We start from the raw sequence: 17,591 nt of genomic DNA on the forward strand, positions 1-17,591 counted from the left end.
CCCCATTTGTGAAGAAATGTGTTGAAAAGCTGCGTCCACCAGCATCTCTTGTGACTCTGCTAGGCTCTTCATTTCTTAAAATGTAAGTACTCGTTGTGCCAAAATTGTCTTCCATTGTTGTTTTACCTGGCAATCCCAATTTGATAGAAAATAAACTCAGAGGAGAAGAAAAGGCTGGAGAAGATCTTGTGGAATATATTCAGGGGTCTCATGCTTACCTTCCTGAAGAGGGGGCCGAGGAGCAGGCCTGCCTCTTGTTGCAGCCACCGCTCGGGAATTGGCTGCCTCCTTGGGCTCTCGCTCTGTTATGAGGTAATTCCTTCCACAGGACTTTCTTTGGATTAGGAAGCACAGACAGCCTGGGAGGCTGCACAGCGGTGGAAAAATGCGGAATAGAAACAAAAAACCTGACACCCATACACAGCAGCCGCTGCCCTCTCAGTCTGGTTGAGCTTTTGGAGCAGCAAGGGAAATCCAGAAATACAAGTATGATACCACACCCAGGGAAGAGGCAGGGAAGTGGAAGCCCCTTCTGTGGGAGAATTTCCAGGAAGACCCAGGTGGGTTGGCGTGAACACGTCTTCCTTGGGGCTGTGGAGTAACCGTGTCAGTGTCTGCGCTGGAGACAGGCGCTACAATCACCCTCCAAAAAGGGCTGGTCGCTGGAGGATGAGAACTACAGCTGGCCTGAACCTGCCAGAAGGCTTTCCCGGAAAAGTTTGAAACTTTTTCTTTATGAAGTGCCCAAAGATAAAGGCCACTTCACAGAATTTTCTCTGAGTTTTCTTCACCCAAATGTAACTAGGTAGGAGGCGTTGTGCAGAATGCAAAATGAAGCCAAGCTGCAGAGACGGCGACTGCTCTTGGCACGCACAGAGGCCGACTGAAGCACCTTTGGAAAAACGAGGCTGGGCCACTGAGGAACCCTGCCTGTGGGGACCCGGCGGAGGGCTTCTCCTCCTCTTGGGGCCCGTGAAGCAGGTGGAGAGCTCCAGAGGTCATCGGCACTTGCTGTGCCACGAACTGCCACGGAGTGCCCCGGCTCGACCACAGCTGGGCGAGACCACTCGGCCCGGCATCCACGCGGTCCCGCGCGCTGCCCTTCCTCTGCACCCTCTGGTGCTCCGACAGGCCCGACAGGCCTGGACCCCTTCAAGAGCAAGTGTGGCCGGGCTGCGCCGTGGCCGGTGCTGTAGATTCGCGGGTGTGCCGAGGGCCGGACTTCCTGTGCTCTCCTGAAGGCTCTCCAGAGCTCCTTTCAGGTGTTAGGATTAGAAGGGGGGCCAAGATTTCTCCCCAGCCACTTTCTCCACCCCAATATAATTTGTACTCACCTATCATGACTCCCCCCTTCACTGCCCTTCTGAGCCCAAAGCAGCGCAAAGGAACCACTGCCGCCCTTTGAGCAGTTGGGCTGCCCTTTCCTGACCATGGGCTGGAATTTGACCTCGTTTCGCCAGCCCAGCCTTCACAGGAACAGAAGCCTGCCCCCCCCCGTGCCCCGCCGTGCGTCACGTGATGGTTTAAACTACATTTCTAATGTCCTTCCTCATCCCCCCACCTTGGAGATCTTTGGGGAGCTTCTGCAGCAGTGGCTTGGTCCTCAGTCACTTGGTGCCATTCCACGGACGTGGCTCATGCGCTGCGTACTCCCAAGACTCCAGATCACTTATGATAGTGTGAGTCTCACTACAAATCTGCGGGGGGGGGGGGCTTTTTACCTCCTTCCAAGGTGAAACTGCCAGACCACCAGGAACGGACCATTTTCAGTGATTCTGGGACGAGCTTAGGCTGTCAAGCTGGGCCACTGAAAGCCACGGATCCAACTACGTGAAAGACTCCCTCTGCTTCCTCTGTCAAAGCGCCTGATACTTCTGGCTACCCGATCAGTGAGCGCCCCAGGCACGGAGGTCCTGTGGGCACATACCACCTTTCCGTTGTGTGCACAGCCCACACTGCAGAAGCCTCTCGGTGGCTCGTTCGCCAGGGGCCTCGCGCAACCGCTGTGGCCCCCGCGGGCCGCAGTTCCTGGGGTGTGCTGCAGGAGGCCCCCCGCACAGCCCCCGGAAGAGCCCCGAGGGAGGGCCCGGCAGCACAGCCGGAGGCCAACAGCCCGTGCTCCTCCACCTGCACACACTGCGCTCCACAGACGCGCTGCAGTGGGAGCGCCTCACTCGCTGCCACGTGGCTCCTCTGTCCCGAGCGAGCCGGGCCTCGGTCCCGCCCCAGCGGGCCACCCATGCACACCTCCTTCCCAAGTGTCCGCACCAGCAAAACGAGGAATCAACGTCTCTTTACTTCCATAAATATCTCCTTGTGATTATTTCAAAGTTGGTTGTATATAAAATTCCACAAGTACAACAGTTGTTAGAAAAGCACAGCCCCCCCCCCCGCCCCCGCTCGGGGTGGCGCTGGGACAGAGCGTGCCCCCGTTTCGGCATGGCTCTGGCAGCCGCTCGAGGACCTCCTCCCGCTGGAAGCGGGACTTCGCTGTCGCTCGTGGCAACACTCGCTTCAGGAGGAGGTGTGGGTGGGACGGCTTGCATTAAAAAAGAATCCTGAATTTTGGCACCTTCCTCAAGTCTGGGCTGCTCTCTCCTGCCACATCCGCAGAGAGGATGGGAGCACAGACGGGTGGGCACATTCCAGGACGAGACCAAAGTCTCTGCAAACCAGGATTCCTCTACCAGCCCCCCACCGCCCCAAGAATCAGACTGGTAGGGAAGACACTGGCCAGTGCCGAACTCACTGCCCCCCACCCCCGTTCCTGCTCCCCACCTGCAGCTCTGGTTGGCCAAACAAGCAGCTGGGGCAGGCGAGGTGAAGGATCCCAGCAGAACCGGTTCGCGGCCTCTCCCCTCCCCTCCCCTCCCCTCCCTGCTGGTACTTCCACGCACAGCGGAATCATGGCCCCCAGTAAAAGGGGGCCTTCCTAAGCCCCCCCCCTCGTGGCCAAATACACCTATCCGGCCTCCTCTGGTGGCTCTGCGAGGGGCACCGATCCAGGGGCGAGACGTGCCGGACAGCTTGGCCCAGCGCGTTGAGTGGGCGCTCCGAGGGGCACGTCCCGCACGCTGGGGGGAGGCTGTGTTAAGGCCGGGGGTGCAAACGGAAGCTCGGTCTGCTGAAGCCCCACCCCCACGTGTGCCAAGGGTGCTCTGAGCTGAAGCAAAGTTTGGTGGGAGGGGGCAGCTCACGGGACGCGCGGCTCAGAGCTGGCGCCGGGGGCTGGTGGGCCTCCCTGACGGGGCAGCGGGGGCCCCTCCCCGCCAGCATCATCCCGTGGCAGTGGCAACTTCGTGGGCAGCCACAGGAGGGCGGGAGGGAGGGCGGGAGGCAGTCAGCGCCTGGTTGTGCCTGCAGGCGCTTCCACCCGAGGGGAGCCTCCCTGCCCACCCGGCCTCACCTCCTCCCCTGCAGAGGGCCACGGGGCTTGTGCAGGGCAGCCTGCCCACTTCCGCCTGCCGGAGGAGCACAGCACGGTCCCAGCAGCAGGCGGCCCCGGTGGAGCGTGTCTTGCTAGCAGGCTCCTGCGGGAGGTGCGGCCATGGCAGCCGAGGCAGAAGCCCCCAGGCACAGCCGGTCCAGCTCTGTCCCGGCCTCGGCACTCCTGGCCGCTGGTCCCACTCCACAGCCATCCCTGCGGCCCGGGCCCCTGCCGGGGTGGGGGGCTAGAGGGTAGTATAGATGTACACGAAGACGATGACGAGCAGGTTCAGGACAGTGCCCACGATGCCCAGCACGGCCAGGACCCGCTCCTCCTGATCTGCCTTGGACTCGCACGGCAGCCCAGGCCCCTCGCCCGCCCTGGCGACTCCAGGCACCATGGTGACGTTCAGCTTCTCCACCCGCAGCTTCAGGTCAACCTGCTGAGGGAAGCGGAGAGAAGACTCTGTCGGGCGTGGGGGCAGAGCGAGGAGCCCAGAACGCCGCACGGGTTTTGCAGCATATTCCCGGGGGCAGCGAAGGGCATCCATCAGGGCCTGGGTGGCTCCCCGCCGGTGCTGAGAGGTCGCTCCGGGCAGTTGCGGGCCGCGGGCAAAGCCCCCACGCCCTGCCGCGAGCTGCACGGGCCCCGGGTGGGCTCCTCCTCTGCAGCGCCGTGCGTGGAGAGCACGGCCTCGTGGCGCATCGGGGCGAGTCATACCTCGCGAGGGCCAGAGCGCCCTCCGTCTCCCTGTGGCTTCAGCCCCCCTCTGGCGACCGCGGAGGGGGCGCAGAAACCAAAAGGCGGAGGAGACTCCAAATGGCCGGGTCAGCAAGTATTCTAAAAGCAGGTTGCTTGAAGAAGAGAAGGGGGCTGGCAAGAGCCCTCCCTGCCCACCTCCATCCCCACAGCCCAGTAAGGGGCTGTCAGTTTATCTGCTTTCTCTGCCTGCAGGGAACTAAGGTGTGGAAGAAATATCTGCAGTCAAGCAATTTCTGGGGGAGCTGAGGTTCCAGCGCAAGCAGCAGCACCCGCCGCACCTGCACCTGCCTTGGCCTTCCGCGCCAGGGCAACAGGATCAGTTCCCCCAGTGCTCCCACGGAAAGAGCAGTCCATGGGCCGGCCTGTTTCTGCACACCGGGAACACGTGGATGGCCCCATAAAGGCTTTGTCTGGCTAGATAAGGGCCTGCACGACTCCTCAAAGCAGGAGAACAAGCACCTTGCACATACTCTGAGGCACTCTTACTTTCAGCTCTGGAGATGGCCAGCTACCCTGCCGCAGCTCCCCCAGTCCCTCTCAAGGGCCAGGTCGGTGCCCCGAGGAGCGCTCAGTCCAGGCCCCAAGCCCCCCTCCTCTTCCTGGCCAGCCGAGGGGCCGCCGCACTCACCACGCACTGCATCAGGAACAGGAGGGCAGTCCCGCGGGTCGGTCCTCATGTGGCGCTGCGTGGCCTCCGTCGGCTCAGTGGCGGCTGGCCCCGGCCGCTGGGAGCTGCGGAGACAACACGGCGGACCCAGTGAGGCTCCGTGGCCGCTGCAGTGGGCCGCCTCAGGCCGCCGCGACAGGCAGGAGCCGGGGCGGAAGGCTCTGAGGGAAGCCGGGCATGGGGCGCGTGTGCCTGGGCAGGAAGCCCCGAGCTCCTGCCCCACTGGACCAAGCCTCAGTTCGCATCGCTGCAGAAGCGCATCCTTCCACAGCTCACCCTACCCTGCTACTTCCATTGCTTCTCTTGTCCCATTTTAAATAGGAAGGTCCTTGGGGCAGGGACCTGTCCTCCTGTGTGTTGAAGCATGAGGTACACGGGTCAGAATTCATTCCTGCCCTTCAGGATAGGAGCAGGCTCCGGACAGCCTCGAGATGGTGAAAACCACACCAAAAGGCGATCGACCCCAATCAAAAGGCATCCTGCCCCGAGCCCAAGGCCACACGTGGCCATGCCTGCCGAAGGGAGCGCATGCTCGGCCGACTGCTGGCAGGCAGGGGCGACGGACGTGGGGGCAGCCCTTAGGCAGGTGGTTCCAGTATCCAGGGGCCACCACAGGAAGGGCCCCCGTCCCTTACGGCGTACTTCTGGCAGCCGGAAAACCTTGCAGGGGTGAGGGGAGCACACGCATGACGGAGGCCCAGGAGGACTGAGTATACCGGGAGTGAAGGGCAGCTCTGTCCACAAAGGCCCCCCACTCAACCGCAAGAGCTTCCCCAGCGTGGGGCTGGGAGGGGAGGGGAGGGGAGGGGGGGCCGCCTGTGCGCGCGCCTGGAAACGAGGGCGAATTCGTTGGCAGCGCAGGCGGCAAGGTGCACGGGGCAGGGCGGCAGCGCCCGCCGTCAGCGGCGTCCTCGTCCTCGGCCCTACGCGGAGCGGAGCGGCGTCCTCGGCCGCAGCGAGAGCCACCGAGTGCCCCGCCGATGCCTGCGTGCGTCACTTCTATGGCGAGTGCCAGCGCACGCCCGCTGCATGCGCAGCCGCCAACGCGGCTCCCAGCCCGGCGCCCTCCCGCAGCTTCGCAGGGCTCCGGACGAGCCCCTGGCAGTGCCGCGGCTGCACCCTCGGCTCCCGCGGGCGCTGGCCGGGCAGGTGAGCCCACATCTGCTCCACCGGCTCGGGGCTCTGGGAAGGGCCGCTACCCCTCGCACCCGCGCGCATGTTGCACAGCTAGGCAAGGAGCTGCGTGCGTGTGCGTGCAAGTGAGCGAGCGAGCGAGAATGCCTAGCCCCGTCCACAAGTGCCGCTGCTCCCACGACCCTCTTGCACGCAGCGCTCCCTCCCTCCCACGCACACGCACGGCAGCGGCACTGCAAGCGGTGGCGTGTCCACAGGCAAGGCGCACATCACGCCACAGACGCGCCCGGTGCGCAGGCACGCAGCAGGGCCCCGAGCCTCCCGCCTGCCCCTCCACTTCGCCATGCTGCAGGTGGCGCCCAGACCCCACCACGTGAGAACAGGGTGCGCTGCGCCGCCTCGAGGGCCGCCATGCCCGCCGCCCCATCCCCCATCGCTGCTCTTGCCTCCGTGGACCCCGTACCTGCGCAGCGACCTCTCCGGGGGAGCTGCTCCCACACGCCGTGCGCCCACAGCTGCCCATGGCTCTGGCCGCCGGCGCCCCCCTCGTCTGCCTCCGAGCGCGGCTGGCCTGGGGAGGAGAGGCAGCGGCTGGCTCAGCGAGCAGGCAGGTGGGCACGGGGAGTGCGGCCAGCCTGCCTCGGCGCCCGTTGCCAGTGCCGGCTTTGCGCACGTCTGGAGCCCGGCCCCCCGGCCGCAGCCGCTCCCTGGACCCCCACGCAGCCCGCCCGCCCGCACCTGCGACGAAGGAAGCACCTAGAACGGCAGCGGCGCAGACAACCTCCCTCGTCTCCATCGCCAGCAGGGCCACCCGCAGCCCCTCCGCCTCACTCACCCAGCCCCGGCAGGCAGGCGGCTCCTCGCCGGCTCCGTCGCCTTGCAGTGCCTCCTCAGCGCGGATCGGGGGCTCCTGGCCCCCCCACCCCTGCTCGCCAGCTGAGCGCCTGTGCATCGGCCAGAGACTGTTGCTAGGCAACCATCTCCAGGAGTTGCATCCTGCATCGCGAATGGCCTGGAGATGCCTCCCAGTGGAGCTGGGGGTGCTTCTTTGGGGTGAGGGGCAGCACCCGCACCTGACGACACCCCCCCAGGGGCACGGGCTCCGGCACAAATGCTGTCCTTGCCTTGCCCGGCGGGTCTCCCCGCATCCCGCTCGCGATGCAACAGCAGCCGGGGAAGCGTGGCCCATGGAGCTCGTACTCCACGCCAGCGTGGGGAGGAGGGCCGTGGGGGACAGGCCCCACGCTTCCCAGCACGGCCACCGTGGCTTTCCCCGTGCCCGGCACAGCCGACCCAAGGAAGGCCGGCCACCCCAGCCGGCCTCAGGACCCCTCCGTGAGACCCGGGGCCCAGCGACCGGGGCCCACCCAGCCCGCCTGCCCCAGCTCGTCCAGCGCTTTGGAGCTGGGAACAGCAAGCACAAGGCCGGGCTCCTCTCCCAAGCACCCGAGCAGACCCTGGCTGACCAAAACCATCTAGGTAGCCTCCGTCCCCCTTCTCTCCCTCCCCCCCACTCCTAGATGAGGAGAGAGAGCTGGGAGGCAATCCCTGGCATGTGGGGAAAACTCTGCACATGCTCAGAGGCATGATTCTTCAGTGTTATGAACCTGGAACGAGCAGAGCACCCACTACGGAAGAGCTGGGGGTGGAGGGCCGAAGGGAGCCAGGCTCCTCCTTCTCAGGCCCCGATTCTCACGTGCAGCGGCCAACGAGGGTGGGGCGCATGCTGCAGGGGCAGGCTGGGGCGGCCAGGCAACCCGGGGGCTGAGCCAGAGGCCGGGCTGGGCCGCCGGCAGCCCCCGAGGCAGCCCCGCTTCCTGTCCCCAGACAGCAGTGCAGCCTCCCGGAATTACGTAAGCCGCGGCAGGAGCAGGAGCAGGAGGGAGGGAGGGAGGGAGGGGGGGCGCCTGGGGGTCCGGCGTGCACAGGAGGCAGCCACATGCTCCTCCGGGCTGACTCACAGGCAGGCAGTTACATAAGCCAGCCGGTGTGTCCGTGGGCGTGGGCTGTGCGTCAGGCTCTGCGAGCATGGGGCCCACGGCACCCCACAGCCGGCCCCCCATGCAGGGAAGAGAGGCCAGAGCTGGTCCGTGGGGCCTCCAGGCCCCTCTGGCAGGTCTGGGCATGCGGTGGGGTGGGGTGGGGTGGGGTGAGCTGCACCAGCACCACCGCCAAGCAAGACCAGCCCATGGCACAAGAGCAGCCAGACCAGACGGCCCAACTTCGGGGAGTGGCACTCCGTGGGGAGGCCGTGTGGAACAACCCTCCGAGAAGGCAGGCGGCCCTTCCCAGGCCCGGTCCCTGCAGGCGGCTGCCCACTTCCAGCGCCTGCGCACCCCAGTCGCGGGGGTCCCGGCCCTCAGCAGCCCCCCACACACGGCCCCTGTGCACAGCCGGAGCGGGGGCCACGCAACACCCCAGCCGTGACTGCAGCCGCTCACCACAAAACGCCTGGCGGAGGCTGTGCCCTTGGGTCGCCATGCGGGGCAGGGGAGCAGTGCCCAAGCCCCCTTCCTGCGCGCCATGGGGGCTGGAGTCCCCCCACCCGCTCCGCCTCCGTGTCCGAAGGTGATGCTCCTGGAGACTCCCCCGTGCAAGCGAACACCTGAAGGCAGGAGATTCCGGCTCTCCCGGAAAAAGTGAGCGTCCCGGGATCCCGCAGTGCCAGGAGGCGGGGCTGGCGTGCATCCCAGAGCCTGCCTGGGGCCACCGGGGAGAAGCCGCAGGGCCCTGCCCCGCCTGCAGGCTGCCCTCCGCTGGCCGGGGAGAGCAGCCGAGGCACAGCTTCCAACAGCCCTGGGGCCGACGGCATGGGCTGCCCCAGAGCATGGGGGGGGCCGCGAGGGCAGACCTGGCCCCCTGCGGCCCGGATGCCACAGCGGCCCTGCTGGAGGGAGCTCAGTAGCCGCGGAGCCGCCAAGCGGCCACCTGCTCATCCGCCGCCCCGCAGGCCTGGGCGGCAGCCCCTCAGAGAGGGCAGGCAGCGGCCATGGCGCTTCCAGCCTCCACTGCCCCCCGCCCCTGCACCAGAGCCCCACAGAGTCAGCCGGCAGCCGGGGGGTCCTTCCACGTTTATTCATCGCGTCTCAAGCGGATACAACTCAGGGAAGGGCTGCAGCAGCGCGGAAGGGCCAGAGCGCGTTGTTATTGCTCACAGGCGGCTTTGGCTTTTCAGCAGGAGGTGGGGGTGGGGGTGGGGGAAGCCCCATCCGGACCCTCCGCAGAGGACCTCCCAGCACCCCCCTACGAAGGCCGCAGCCTGCGTCCATGTGAGGCAGAATCCCTGAGAGGCTCCTGGGCTGCAGCGAGAGGCACGAGGGCGCCGGGGCCGGGGCCGGGGCCAGGGGCCATGTGCTGCGTGGCAAGCAGGGCCCCGTGCAAGGGGCTGGCCGGGGCCGGCGGGGTGGCGTGGGGCGCCTGGCGCTCGGAGCCACAGTGCGGCTCCGCCGGAGCAGGGCAGCCACTCGCCGCGGGGTCAGAAGGAGGTCTCGCTGAGCCGCAGCCGGGACAGGGCCAGCGGGAGGGCGGGCTCCGGGGAGGGCGGGCTCAGGCCGGCAGCGCCTTGGCCTGCACCGCCAGCAGGGAGCCTGCAGTGCCTGGCCCTGCCCCCCAGCTCCTGGGCGCGGGGGCTGCGCTGGCCCTCGGGCTGGGCCAGCTCCGAGGAACGGGCCAGCTCCTGGCACCTCTCAACAAACCTCCCACCCTGCTGGCGCCCGTCCCAGCCCCCTCGCTGCAAGCTGGGCAGGTCCTCGCGGCTCCAGCGGCGAGGAAGGGGCTGCACACCCCTGGCTGGCCGCTCTCGGGCACCGTCCGCCTCCTGGAGCTGGGGGCTGCTGGGGCAACGGCAAGCACGTTAGAGGAGGAGGAGGCGGCGGCGGCCTGCCCCGCCACACCCCGCTGGCACACAGCTGGCATGAAGCGTGGGGCGCCGAGGGGAGCCCCAGTGCGGCTTCCTCCCGCTCCTGCAGGGCTCCCCCTGCCCCACGAGGCAGCACAGTGCCCGTCTACCTGGTGCGAGCTGCGCAGGGTCTACTCGTGGGGGCAGCAGGCCCCGTGGGGCTGGCCTCCAGGCCGTGGCTCAGCGCCAGGTCGCACTGCTCCAGCTCCCGCAGAAGCTCCTCCTCAGAGAGGCCGCCGGCGCCTGCAGCAGAGAGGAACAGCGGCTGCCTCATGCCAGAAGTGCGGACAGGCAGGACCGAGCAAGAGTCGGCCTGGGCCAGGTTCAGATCCTGCCCTTGGCGGGAGGAAACTGACAATGGTTCCTGCCAGCCCTGCAGTTGTCTAAGGCAGGGAGGCAATGGCTACGGAACTGCAGCACCCATCAGCCCCAGTCAGCACAGCCCAAGGACACGGCGGGCGAGCACGGCGCTCCAACAACTTCTGCAGGACTACAGGGTGGGCAAGGCCCTGCTGCAACCGCCCAAGGCCCCCGTGGGCACGGGGCCCGTGCATCCGGCCGTCTGCCTGTCTGCACAGAGCAGGTGCTCTGAAGTGCCGGATGCGCCGCACCGTCTGGTGAGCCCCAGCGCCCAGGGATGCCCCCGCCCAGCAGGGCTGCCCCGTACCAGGCGCTTGGCCCCCCATCTCCATGGCGGTGGTGAGGTCCCAGATCTGCACGCTGCCGTTGCTGTGGCCGGTGAAGAGGCAGCGGCGCGGCCGGGAGCCGATGCGACTGGAGCCCTCGCACTCCTGCACCGTGAAGGCCGTGATGGGCGCCCCGTCCACGGAGCGCACCTCGCAGATCCTTCCGTGGAGGACGAAGAGAGGCCAGGAGTTATCAGAGAGAAGATGGCCGCGTGCCCGTCCCCAGAGCAGCAGGACCCCCGCCGGGGAGGGGCACGGTCCAGCCTGCAGCCTAGCACCAGGGGGCACGGTCCAGCCTGCCACACGGTGGCGGCAGTGCCGCCGCAGACCCACCTCTTGCCCGTGGAGGACAGGCGCACGAAGAGCTTGCTGGCGTCCGGCACCACCTTCTGGAGGAAGACCTGCTGGTCATCCCGCTCGCCGAAGGGGCCTGCAGGGCAGGCAGAATCAGAGGCTGGCGGCCTGGCAGGCAGCCCCTCCCCCCCACCCCCACACCTACCTATGTCTGTGCCGGCGCTGCAGCCCCCGCACCCATCCACAGACTCCAGTGCCAAGATCTTGAAGGAGGCGAGCGGCGTGGAGCCCGGCTGCGTGGAGATCATCCCGCGGAACCGGGTCACCGTCCACGTGCGGACGTGGTTGTTGTCGGCACAGACTGCAGAGCACAGGCGTGGCTGAGGGCAGCCCGGGAGGCACTCCGTCCACGCCCGTGAGCCTCTGCAGCCTCCCGGCAGGCGGCCCCGCCCCATACCTGAGATAAGGTGCCTCTCGGAGAGCATCACCCGGGTGACGGGGCTGCGGTGGACGGCGAAGGCCTGGAAGAGCTGCGGCCCAGAGCCCACTGTCTCCGGGTGCTGGACGATCACCCGCACCATCCCGGAGCTGGTGCCGTAGGCGATCTCGATCCAGTTGCCGCTGTCGCCTGCGCACAAAAGCAGCCTCTGCGTGGGGCTCCTGCGGCAGGAGGCGAGCCGCACCCCACAAGCAGAGCCAGGCCCAGGGAGCGCCGGGCCAAGAGGGGCGGAGGGTTTCCTGGCGTGGGCCAGCTTGGAAAGAGCAGAGGGGCTGAGCAGCCCGGGGGCTCAAGCACCCGGCTGGGGAGCAGGGCGGGGCACAGGCACCCAGGGCCAGTTCCCCTCTCCGGGGTGCAGCGGCACGGCCTGGCCGGGAGGAGAGCCCAGAATGCCTGCCCCGAGCCCGGCTTGGGAGGGGGGCGGGGATACTTCACTGCTCTTGGGCGTGAGGTAGACGCTGAGGGCGGTGATGGCGTCCTCGGAGGGGTCGCGGTACAGCTCGGTCACCAGAAGGTCATTGTCTTTCATGCGCAGAGGGAACTTCTGCACATCTGTGGGGAGAGCCGAGAGAGCTGAGCGCCAAGTCACAGCCAGGCAACCGCCTCTGGCCCCAGATGCTGACCCGGCCTCAGCGCCATGCTGCCTCGGCCAGCCGGCTCCCCCCCCCCCCCGAGCAGCCCTCACTCACCCACATAGTAGATGGAGCCATTGTTGCACCCCAGGAGCAGGAAGGAGCCTGCCGCATCGTGGCTGCTGATCGGGGCCATGTCCTGAGTCTGCGGGGAAGCGGGGAGGCTGGAGAAGTGCCCGAGCTGAGGCAGGAGGTCCCAACGCCTGCCCTGAAAGCATGGAAGGAGGCCCCCAACCCGCCCCTCAGAAGGCCCCCCAGGATCTGCCCAAATCACAGCCGTGGCAAAGAAGACAGAAGGGACGCTGCTGGCATGGGCTGGGGCGCGAAAGCAGCCAGTCTGGGCCCCACCGCTCCCCCAGCACCGCAGCAGCGCTGCCGCCTCAGCCCGGGCCAGGGGCTGCCAGCCGGCTCCCGAGAGCAGGACCTACTCCCACCCACCCGGGCAAGGGGCCAAGCCGCCAGCGCTCTGCACCTGCCAGTGCTTGGTGACCGCGTTCCAGACTCCTATCTTGCCTGTGTGGCTGGTGGCGATGAGCTGGCTGCCCACAAAGAACAGGCCCTCCACGGGGACTCCCAGGTGGAACACACCTAGCGGAGGGGCAGAGCACCAGAACGTCGGAGGTCTGGGCTGGACCAGGCCGAGGCCCAACCCTAGCTCGGGGCTCTGTCCCCAAATGGCAAGCCAGCTGCCTGCACGGGGAGAGCTGGCCTGGCTCGGGCCAACGCCCATCTGGAAGCAACAGTGCTGGGGAAAGGGGCTGCTGTGCCCCATGGAGCCTCCAACATGCAGCGGAGCCCATCAGCAGGGGCCAGCAGGCTCCTCAGATGTCACCCAGTCCTGGGCCACAGCAGCTGCCAGGGGCTTCCCGGTGCACGAGGCTGGACCAGCGGCCTCGGCCATGGCCGTCAACTCGGGGGCCGCTCCACAGCGGGGCTCTGCTGAGCTCACCAGTCCTCACCGATCTCACTGCCGTTCCCATCAGGCTGCAGTGCCCAGAGCAGGATCTCGTTGCAGGACGCGGCGGCCACCATCTTGTCGCTGTCCCCCAGGGAGCCGCCGAGCACCCGGGCATTCAGGGCCACCTGCTCGATGACCCAGTCCAGCCGGGGACTGCAGAAGGCCAGCTGCCAGCCGGACGTCTCCTTCATCCTGCGCAGCAGAGAAAGCGGCCAGGCAGGCCCTGAGCAGCAGCTCGCTCAGCCACGGCGCGCCCAGGGGCTCCTGCAGGGCGGACGGCGGCACCCGGCTGGGGAGCCCCGAGCTGCCACTGACCTGTAGCAGACAAGAAACTGCGCGTAGGCCACAGCGATCCAGTTGTGGTGGCCACAGAGAAGCCGCACCATAGCCGGCTCACCTGGAGCTCCTGCAGGACAAGGGAAGATGGCAGGTCGTCCACAGGGTGGAGACAGTGAGCGGGCCAGTATTGCCTCCTCCTCCTCCAGAGGAGGTTCCGGCCCACCTGGAGGAAATTTTTATATGGCCTCTCTTTAAGAAACTGAACGTGAACTCTCTGGACCTTAACAACTCTTGAACAACCTCAAATATACAATTTCATTACAACATGATTGAAAAGGCAGTGTCTGTCCAGCTCCGGGCAGTCCTGAGTGATACTGACTTTCTGGACCATTTCAAACTGGCTTCAGAGTGAGATACGAAGCTAAGACTACTTTGGTCTCTCCAGTGGAGGATCTGCAATTCAGAACTGTTACACGGAGTGTGCCCCCGATGGTCCTGTGCAATCTTTCAGCAGCTTTCAATACTGTTGACCTTAGCATTCTTCTGGAGCTGAAGGAGTGGAAAATTGGAGGCACAGCTCCACTCCGACTGCTGAAGTCGGCTCCAGGCGGTGGCGCTTGGAGTCTGTTGCTCCTCTAAGAAGCAGCTGGCTTGCGAAGTCCCACAGGGCCCCACTCTGCCTCCACCGCTATTTAACATCTGTTCGAAGCTGCTGGGTGAGATCGCCCAGAGGAATGGCACGAGGCGTTATCGACAGGCCGATGACACCCAGCTCTGCTTCGCTTCACCATCATCTGCTACTTGCTCTAGAGGTGCCTCTTTGCCTGCCTGCCTGCCCGCCTGCGGCAGACAACAATCTGACCGAGGAGAAACAGTCTGAACTGAATCTAGGGCGGAGGCGCTTGCTCTGCTCTGAAGGGCCCACGCCTAGGAGGAGAGGCGCGTCGACCCATTCTCTAACTCGCAGCGTCCGAGCCCTTGGCTCCAGCACCCCCGCCTGGCAACCATGACCGCATCCCGCCCTGCCAACCACACACCTGCCGAGCCCCGCTCCTCCAGCAGGCGCCCTGGAAGCCCAGCGTTTCCAAGGCTGGGGGGCATGGTGTTGCTCCGGCGCACGAGGGCCCGCTCCCCAAGGCTTCCCGGCCGGACAGCCAGCTGTGCTCCTGCGACGCTGTGCCGGTTCCAGCGCTTGGCAGGGAACACTGCAAGGCGGAGGAGAGCAGGCCGTGTGCAACAGGGCAGCTGGGCGGCAGCCACAGCGCCCTCCCCCATGTCTTCTCTGCCCCATGCCTGCCCAGCTCACTGGCCAGCCGAGTCAGGCCCCTTCCCAGCCTCTACCCAGCACCTACCTGGCGCTGGCAAATAGCCACTGAAGAGGACACACCCGCAAGAGGACTGCTCCAGCTCCTGCTGCAGCTGCAGGCGGCGCACTGGGGAGGAAAAACAAAGCATGAAACCACCCACCCCAGGGGCGAACCAGGGCACTCACCCCGCCTGGCGGAAAACCAGAGGGCAGCGTGGGACAAAAACTGCCGCACCATAGCCGGGTCGCAGGGGCACTGGCTCCCCACAGGCCTGACCCCCACGTACCAAGCGGAGTGATTCCATAGAACTGGGCTTCATGCAGGAGCAGCGACAGGTTGGTCTTCCTAGAAACACAAAAGCAAGGAATGTCCAAACCCTCCCTGAGCACCCTTCCACCCCACGGCTGCTGAAAGGCGTCAAGGCGCAGACCGGAGGTGGACCCTTGCCCAACCTCTAGCCCAGGGGGATGGCTGGGGTCTCTGCACTGCACCGGACATCGAGTTCTTTTGTCCGCAAGAAATTTAGGATCGGGGCAAAGGCATCTGGATCTCGGTCAATGAAGATCTGGACAAAAAGAAGAAGAAGAAAAGAGGAGAAAGACCTGGGGTAGCCCGGCGCTACTTCTGCTCCTGAAACCGCCGGGACTGGGGCAGCGGAGCACAGCCGCGCAAGCCTCTCGACCGCCCCCTCGCCCAGGCCGTGCCGATGCTGCCTTGCTGCCCTCGGCGGGGTCCCGCAAGCAAAGTGGGGAAGCGCGAGGCACTCACCGCGCCTGTGTCGTCCTTCAGGGTGGAGATCCGCCCGCTGAGGAGGCTGGAAGCGAACGGAGGGCGGTGAGCTCGGGGCTAAGGCCGGCCCGCCTACCCGCCTGCCCGCCTGCCCGCCCCCGTGCACGCCGCCGGCGCCCTGAGGACGCGGACCCGCCCCGGCCGCGCACCTGGAGAAGAAGGAGTCCGGGATCCAGGTGAGCGTCTGGCGGGAGGTGCTGAACCTGCACGGGGAGAGGAGGGAGAGGGGCGGCGCTGAGCGAGGGCGGCGCCAGGGGCCCGGCCCGGCCCAGCCCCGCGCCGAGGGAGGCGGCGGCCCACTCGCCTGCGGCCGCCCACGTTCAGCTGCACGAGCTCGGCTCCGGCTCCAGGCCCCGCCGCCGCCGCCGCCGCCGCCATCCCCGGCGGACTTCCGCATCTTCGCCGCCTTAGACGGCCCCGCCTGCGTGGTGACGCCATTGGGCGCGGGGCCGAAGAGAGACCTTGGCCTATTGGCTGGATACATAAGGCCCCGCCCTCCCTGGGAACCCATTGGTCGAAGGGCCTTACCGCCAACTCCAGGCGACGCTGAAGTCCCGCCTATTCGTTCTTTCCATTGGCTTTTGGGCGGCCACTCTCCCATTGGTGGGATTTCCGGGGCTGAGTCCCGCTCGAGTAAACAACCCGCGAGGGCGCGGTTGCCTCTCCCCTTGCCCTAATTGGCCACGGCTCGCGAAGGCCCGCCCGCGCCCCATTCCCATTGGTGCGGCTTGGCTAATCGGAAGGAGCGCCGCGCGAGAGTCCGGCCGCCGCGCGGGCCCGCGCCGCCGCCTCCCCTTCCGCCGAGCCCCCGAGCGGCCGCGGCCGGGCCCGGGCCCGGGCCCGGCAGGGCGGGGGCCTGCTGCTGCGCAAGCGGGGGGCGAGCGAAGGCGCTCCCGTGGCGGCTGGTGGCGGGAGGCGCCTCTTGGCCAGCGGGCGGCAGCGCGGGGAGCCGGGCGTCTAGCTCTGTCCCAGCCGGAATTCGGGCCTGGCTGTGGGGCAGAGAGCGCCGCTGCCGCCGTGGGCACGACCCGCGCCAGGCCCGGGCGGCGTGCGCCCCTTCTTCGCCTCAGCTCGCCCCTTGGCAGCTCCGTGAACCGCCAGCCAAGCTAACCTCCCGAAGAGCCGGCCTGAGTTGGACTGGCGGCGCTGCGGGCGGCTGCGGCCCTCCTTGCACGCCGGAGGCGTTGCAGGGGGATTCCTGCCTGGTGCCTGCGGTGTCCCCAAGCTGCTGTGTCCTGGCGCTTGGGGCACAGTGCCACCTGCATGCTGCTGACACCCAGCCCCATCTTCTGCCAAGAAATTACTCTGGGTTTAAATCAGAACTTGTCCTTAACAGCTTGAATGCAGACAAACAAGCTGAAGCGCTGCCCAGATAGAGTGCTGAGTCAAAAGACAGAGCAGGAAGTGGGGGATCAGCTGGCGCTGAATGGGCTTGCCCTCCTGAGTGACCAGTGGCAGTGCGTGGGCACAACAGTGTCTACCTGACCCTCTGCATGCTTTCCTGGAGGCGTCTCATTTCGGTATATGCTGTTTGGGCTGCTGAAACCCCCTTTATGTGAGGCTGCCTTTAAAAACTGCTCAGAAACTTCAGCAGCCCCTGTATTTTTAATGTGCTTTCGTGTGCATCTATTATTTAATAAAGCTTTACTTGTGATTGTAAGCTATCTTTTATGCCGCTTCCCCAGTGAGTGCCTGAAGCATCTTTCAAAACTTACCGCAGCTTTGGCGGGAAGAACAATCACAAGAAGACCCTGCTGGGATGCTGCCGTGCCCTCCCCCAGGGACCCTTGGCCCAAAGTAAGAAGAGGGCAGCTTCTGCCTGTGACTCAGCCCTTTGGAGAGGGGAGGGGGCTGAGTGGCCAAGTCCCTGCTTTGCATGAAGGAGGGCCCTGCTTCCATCCCCTGCAAGGGAAAATCCAGGGCTGGGGAAATCCCAGTCTGGAACCCCGGGGAGCTGCTGCTGCCAGCCTGTGCCCACCGTACGGGGCCAGAGGGAGCAAAAGGCCCCACTCAGTATAAAGCAGCTTCCAGTTCTCTTGAGTCCAAATAGGATGGCCACAGCCAGGTGCTCCCTCCAGAAGTTGGGGCAAAGCCCAAGGAAGTAAAACGGCCTCCTTTGTGGGCAGCCAAAAAGGCAAATGACGCCAATGACAGGTGAGAACTTTCCAAGTCTTCCAGTCTTGGTTTGTAATGCCAGTGATCGGCTGAACGAATGTTTCTGGCAAACGCTGGGCGGCAGCAGTGCAGGGAGGCGGGGGG

At 66.1% G+C, this 17,591-nt stretch overlaps 1 protein-coding gene and 1 long non-coding RNA gene across 3 annotated transcripts; both read right to left on the reverse strand.

The window, feature by feature from the left end:
- Positions 1 to 3,379: 3,379 nt before the first annotated feature.
- On the reverse strand, positions 3,380 to 6,477 carry LOC123021027. Its single transcript, XR_006414246.1, has 3 exons — positions 6,454 to 6,477; positions 4,818 to 4,921; positions 3,380 to 3,869 (listed from the first exon to the last, which is right to left on the reverse strand). It is a non-coding gene; the product is annotated as an uncharacterized LOC123021027 (long non-coding RNA).
- A 2,572-nt stretch (positions 6,478 to 9,049) lies between these two features.
- On the reverse strand, positions 9,050 to 15,714 carry SHKBP1 (SH3KBP1 binding protein 1). Of its 2 annotated transcripts, none has more exons than XM_044425423.1 (18): positions 15,637 to 15,714; positions 15,482 to 15,535; positions 15,312 to 15,357; positions 15,035 to 15,108; positions 14,830 to 14,888; positions 14,589 to 14,669; positions 14,274 to 14,441; positions 13,273 to 13,363; positions 12,959 to 13,149; positions 12,472 to 12,587; positions 12,057 to 12,144; positions 11,803 to 11,919; positions 11,326 to 11,496; positions 11,074 to 11,229; positions 10,908 to 11,004; positions 10,556 to 10,734; positions 9,999 to 10,131; positions 9,050 to 9,820 (listed from the first exon to the last, which is right to left on the reverse strand). In XM_044425423.1, exons 1-18 carry the CDS (start codon positions 15,708 to 15,710, stop codon positions 9,466 to 9,468), a joined length of 2,250 nt encoding a protein of 749 aa, XP_044281358.1. In that variant the 5' UTR covers positions 15,711 to 15,714; the 3' UTR covers positions 9,050 to 9,465. The 2 variants fall into 2 exon arrangements, with proteins under 2 accessions (XP_044281358.1, XP_044281357.1); XM_044425422.1 differs by having other exon boundaries at positions 9,050 to 9,823.
- Between the last annotated feature and the right edge of the window lie 1,877 nt (positions 15,715 to 17,591).

This window comes from Varanus komodoensis, unplaced genomic scaffold (genome assembly GCF_004798865.1).
Source record: "Varanus komodoensis strain SLA01 unplaced genomic scaffold, ASM479886v1 scaffold153, whole genome shotgun sequence".
In the NCBI taxonomy this organism is placed as follows: Eukaryota; Metazoa; Chordata; class Lepidosauria; order Squamata; family Varanidae; genus Varanus; species Varanus komodoensis.